This window comes from Sphaerodactylus townsendi, linkage group LG06, assembly GCF_021028975.2.
Source record: "Sphaerodactylus townsendi isolate TG3544 linkage group LG06, MPM_Stown_v2.3, whole genome shotgun sequence".
In the NCBI taxonomy this organism is placed as follows: Eukaryota; Metazoa; Chordata; class Lepidosauria; order Squamata; family Sphaerodactylidae; genus Sphaerodactylus; species Sphaerodactylus townsendi.
In genome coordinates, this window is record NC_059430.1 from 91304985 (window position 1) to 91310984 (window position 6000).

At 41.8% G+C, this 6000-nt stretch overlaps 1 protein-coding gene across 1 annotated transcript in view; it reads left to right on the top strand.

Annotated features, from left to right (window-relative positions):
* BEND7 (BEN domain containing 7) overlaps positions 1–5692 on the top strand; it is a 65269-nt gene extending 59577 nt beyond the window's left edge. The window contains exons 8-9 of the mRNA XM_048500468.1: positions 668–718; positions 2957–5692. Of these exons, the coding sequence (XP_048356425.1) occupies positions 668–718; positions 2957–3000 (95 nt within the window). The 3' untranslated portion in view covers positions 3001–5692. The remainder of the gene's footprint in view (positions 1–667; positions 719–2956) is intronic.
* The last annotated feature ends 308 nt before the right edge of the window (positions 5693–6000 follow it).

Consider the following 6000-nt stretch of genomic DNA (forward strand, 5'->3'; position numbering starts at 1 on the left):
AGTAGATACATAGCCATCTTGCCAACCTTTGGAATGATACCAAAGTATAAAGGGGAGCATATTCTTGCTTGGCTCTGTAAGAGTTGTTGCTCTTGATCAAACAGTATTGTTTTAATTTCCCTTAATATTTCTTGAGGCTTGAGCATAAGAAGGGCCTCCGGTGATAAACCAAGAGTGGAAAGTTTGCCAATAATTGTCCCCCGCCATTCAGAAACTTGGAGATCTGGTAAGGCTCTATAGAGTAGGCTACTGGACTCAGTGCAAAAACATAAAGTTACCCAGAACTTAAAGGTAAGTAGCCATACCCTAGTTATTAAGAGTTGCAAACCAGCCTCCAATCACAAAACCACATATGGTACACAATGAGGTACCCCAAATATTTTATAGAGAAACGATGATTGAACCCTCTACTGTATTACTCCATGAGCCGATCCATAGTGGCACCCCATACAGAAGAGGTTGTACTACTTTGGCTTGATAAACCTTTAAAGCCACAGCCAGTTATCTATAGGGTATGAATGAGTTGTATATTTATTTTACCTGTTATTCATATAAATAGCCATTGACTCTTTTCCCTTCTTTTTTTAAACTGCTGTTTTACTTAATTGTTTCAATGTTTGTGTATTTAGGAAAAAATAATGATTTTTTGCATCTTATCTGTATTTAGCAGAGGCAACAGACTGTGACGAGACATTGGATCCTTCTCTACTACAAACAGGTAAAAAGCTGTTATTAACAAAAAAGTAATCTGCTTTGGTTGGTTTGGTTTTATGGGATTTTGGTAGCTAGAATGCAATTGAATGGTACTTCTTATCTCAACTAGTTTCCTTTGTCTATAAGCATTGTCACTAGATATGGTTCCAGATCTTAGTCCCCTTCCCACCAGTGTCTTCCACAGGAAGGGTGGCTGTACTTCTGCATCTCTGAAGACATGGGGTGACATTGCACCTGTGCCTGATTTTCTGAAGCTTGAAACTTCAGAAGGTGGCTGTATTTTATTTTATTTTGCTGTCAAGTCACAGCCAACTTCTGGCAACCTCTCTTAGGATTTTTAAGGCAAAAGAAATTCAGAGATGATTTGCCAGTACCTGCCTCTCTGCAGCTATCCTGTCCTTCTTGATGATCTCCTATCTAAGTACTAAATAAGACAGGCCCTTTATCTGTTTAGACTGGGCTATCCAGGTCAAGGAAGATGATAACTTAGCAGAAGATGATTACTTGATTACCACAACTTATCCTTTTGGACAATGGAACTGGTTCAATGTTTCTCCCCTTTCATCTTTGTGGTCTTCTGTGCAGTCTCACGTTGGGACTGTGCTTACACAGGCCAGCCGCGGTATCAAATAGCAAGCTTTATTGAGGATGAGAACTCTCCACAGTGCTCCTCCCCCTCTCAACCAGAGCCCAGGGCAGGCTTTCCTGCCCAAATGGTCTTGTGATTAAGAGGAGCACTCCTCTCAGTTCTTCTACCTCTGCCACAGAAATCAGTAGCAAGTTTCTCTTGTGCTGGTGTGTGGGTTTACCTCAGCCCACTTCTTTCCTTTTTCTGAGGTAAAACCTCTCTCCCGTCACGATGTTTGCCAAAGGAGAGTCACTGTTTAAGAAATGCTCCATGTGGGCTAAAATGGAGAAAAATGACACCCACAAGGACTGCCTGTTGTGCCTGGGTGAAGGCCATATCCTCTCCACCTGCCACTTCTGTGCCCTCCTCACCCCCAAGGCTTTAGTGGTGAGAGCCTCTAGACTGAAGACTTCTTTGTGGGAGGAATAGGCTACTGAGGGGCTTCATGAGGATAGCTCATCAAAATCCCCCTCTGTAGTGTCCTTTGTGCACCTTCCTCCAAGCCACGCTCACCAATTCAAACTTCCTCAGAGCCACTGAGTAAAAAAGCTCCTAAATGGTCCAAGCCATCAGAGCACAGAGCAAAAAGGGATGGAAAATCTGAGTCCAAGTCCTCCTGACATTGACACTCCTCATCCCACTCCCTCCAGTTTTCCGAGGCTCGTGGGCACAGTCCTCTTTGTTGGCAGTTTTTGGTGCTAACTGTTGTTGTTACTGCTGAAAGCAGTTTGTCGGAGGCTTAGCTTCGATTATCCTCAGCAATGCCTTGCCACATTGGTGTGGAGCCTCTTTCAACTGATGACACATCACCTTGCTCGGCCTCCACAAGCATTGCTTCATTGTCTCCAGGGCTGTCATTGAGGCTTGCCAACCACCTTCAGTGCTGGCCCATGACACTTCTGTACTCCTGTACCAGTGCTTCTCCTTGGTGCCAAGACCAGTCGATGCAAACGCACGTGCTGTCAATACATTTGTTGATGCTGATGCCTTTGATGTTGGTGCTGGATTTATGTACCAAGACCATGGCAGCACTGGATCTTAAAAAGTCAAAAAGGGGAGGGGGGCACGCTGCAAACCTGGCTTGAGATCCCTTGTAGGGAAGGGAGAGTTTCTTCCCAATGTCAGTCCTGCCCCTCCTTATCCTCAGTCATTTGAGACACAATTGAAAGCTGAGTGGTTGATGCCTGTGGCAAAAGGCAATTTCCTGGATTGGTTAAAAAGTTGTTCTCCGTACCATCTTATGCCAGTGATAGTCTACAGGTACCTTTGGTGGATGCCCCAGTAGTGGTGTTCTAGTTTCCTAGACTGATATCTGAGGATGGTGGGGACATGTTAGGATCTGTGGGGACAAAAAAGCAGAGCAGTACACTAAGAAAACTCGTGAGAATATGGCCATGTCACTAAGGACCTCTGCTACTTCCTCCGTAGTATCATATGCGGCCGTAATCACAAGGTGGATGTATCACTGATGGCAAAAGGACTTTATAGAGCACTCATATTTTGTGATTATATTATACTGATAACGCAGTCAGTTCCTTGAATTTCAGATCATAGGTTTAAGATGCATAGTTATTCCTTGAAATCTCATTTAAAGTATTAACTTCTCTTTTCCAGGTAGCCTCTTTGAAGCCACACATTGTATGCCCGTGTTTCATTAGCAGAGCCTCCATCTTTATGCCTCAGCAGGATACCAGCAACCTTTCCAAATTACTTCAGTACCTATATTCTACTCCATCAGGGCCTCAATCTTGCATTTTTTTCATGCTTCTGTAATTGGGATAACAAAGCAACCAGATCAATTCCTTTATTCTAAATCAGAATAGTCATGTTCAGCAGCAACCATTGTGTGCAGTTAATCTGGTAACCACTGTAATAGAACAGATTTTGCCTTTGTGGTTGTATTTTCCCACATCAACTTATGCATGCTGGCTATTTGTTTCATCTTCAGTTAAACAAAGGAACATGAACATTGTTGGAAGCCTCCTGTCCTCTTAGAAGGGAGCTGTAAGAGATCCCCCCCCCCCCTTATATAGGACCAAGAAATTACCACATTTTAGCGAATCCATAAATTCTCATCTGATCTGGAACTACCCCTCCCCCACGTTTGTGATTCCTTTCATTTTCAAACATTCTTATCTGCACCAGATGCACCCTCCCGTGACTGGTTTTGCTAGGTTGCCTGGTGTCCAGTCCAGAGCAAGTATTTGTGAATGTGAAATGACTAGTGTTTGATACCAGGGTTTTTCAGACATTTTACTCAGCAGACTGCTTTACAGAGCACTCTTCCTTCACCCACACCCCTGGGAATATTCACCCTGGCAGCTCTGCCTAATAATTCCAAAAGAAAACCAAAGTCCTTTTTCAAGAGCAAACCCTATCCATAAAAGCTCCACAATACTCTCATATTATAACAAAGCTGAGCAATGATTTGTAAGTCACTTTGACCCACAAGGGAAGGCAGAATATAAATATTTTAATCAATAAAAGCATATACGTTATAGGCATAGGGAATACACCATCCCAGCTTCAATGGTAGAGGTAGTTTTCATATGGGTTTGTGTAGCCTGTGGGATATTCCATTCAGAGGAGGAACAGAGTGAGATGGGAGTATACATGAATATTCATCCTAGTAGCTCTTACCTTCAGGAGCCTCTTCAGCATTCCTGCTTTACCAGATGCAACAAAAGTTCTAGTACATCATCTTCCTGACCTGTGTGGCTTTTATATGCTTACCCAGCTGAGGACAGTTGTCCTGAAGTGGAGGGAGAGGGTGCACGTGGGCTTGATTTCTGCAGTCTTATTCCTTCCCTTTATATAGGGAGAAGGATCCTGCATGTTGAGCTTCCATCATATGGACCTACTGGTAGGCTTCCTAACTGCATGTGCCCTCTCCTTTCCCCTCCTAATGACAATTCACAGCTGAGTCCGAGCCCACACCTTGCTTTTCCCATCTGCTCTGTACTCCCTGTGAGTAACCATCATCAAGGAGGAAAGGAAAGTGGTTATAATGGCTGCGAATATGCCAATTATCCCCCTTCTAAACTTCCATCCTGCATCAGTTCCGAAAACGTCCAAAAAGCCTTTTTACTAGAGTCTACTTTCTCTGTTGGAATACCTCAGTCAGATACTTAAGGCAGTTGTTTTGCATTAGGTCAGAGACAGTTCTGGGAATAACCACAATGCAAAATATGTGCCATGTAGTCCTTTCTGTGTACCATCTTACAGAACAGTTTTTAAGAGGAAAGACTCAGATGGTCACATCTATCTGTAACCAATGCCAAAAACAAAAGCCATTTTAAAAGGCTTAATAAAAGATCTTGCAGGGCTTTTGTTTTTGAATGTTTAAGGAAATCTCTTTTTGTCATTTTCTATCTACTTAGTGCATTGGTGGAGTTTTTCTTTCCAAAGGTCTAGTCACCATTATATGCATTTCTGTCAACATTCCTTAATGTAATGCAAACATTCTCTCCCCCCCCCCACCTATATTTTTGGTTTATTTTATGTTTCTGCTTTCAAAAGGGAAGTTTGTCAAGAGCATAAAGCTACATATTCTGTGCAGTTCACACTAAAACCGCACAGATACCATTTGAAGCAGACATTACCTGTGCATTCCCCTTCTCTTTGAAAAACCAGGCTTTTGAGTATAAAGTTACCATAGTCATGTTTGTTAATGAATGATTAAGAACTGAGCACTTCATAGGTAGTCATCAGAAGTACACCAAGGGATTGCGCTATCGATGCTTATAAAGGACCTGTTGACGTGTTTTACTCAGGCTGAATAACCACTTGTCCTGCAGTTCAGTAACTATCTTTGGAATTTTAAAATTAATGTATACAATTTATTATTGAAATGTGGCCATGGTTTCTTGAAGACAAGCTAAATGCAACGTGCACTGCAGTCTTTAAATGTGTGTTTTCTCCTCAAAGACTGATGGGACTGCTCCTTTGCGAATGGAACCTCTCAATCGTCCCAGCATCTTTACGGTAAATCTACAAATAAAGCATACTCGCGGTAACTGTTAACCAACAGAATCAACTTTTCTTTTGTAAATCTGAAAACAACAATTGTATTTGTGTCTACTTAACTGTGACTACTGTTCAAACTTTTATTCAGAAGTCTTTTTATAGGTTTTATTAGGAAAATCATTCCATATTTAGGTAAAAAAGGTGTCTCAATCTTATGTATATAAGTTTTATTAATATGTACATATTTAGCTATTTTTTAAATTACTATGTTCTTAATAAAACCAACAAGGGACTAGTTGTGAAATGGTGCATAAAATTGTGTTGTGTTTATCAATCTCTGGGAATCCTTCTTTGTCAACAATACAATAAATTGCTCTAATTCAACAGGTGTGTTTGGTCTGTGTGTATTTTAGACACTCTATGTGGCAAAAGTGCCCTTTTTTTTTGTCTGAATAGCCTGAAGTTTGATTGAATAGTTGGAAGCTGGAGGTTCCACACTGCACAACTGAAATGGTGTCATGTGGGGGTCTGGGCACAATCCCATGCAGTGCATTTTCAACAGGAACAGCCTGATCCCGTGTTGCATCTGGTGCTCCACCTAAACCCATTGACACCAATGTGTGGACACAGGTACGTACTACTATTCTAAGGTGTAGCACCTGCATGACAGTCTTCAGGATGGATTCAGCAAT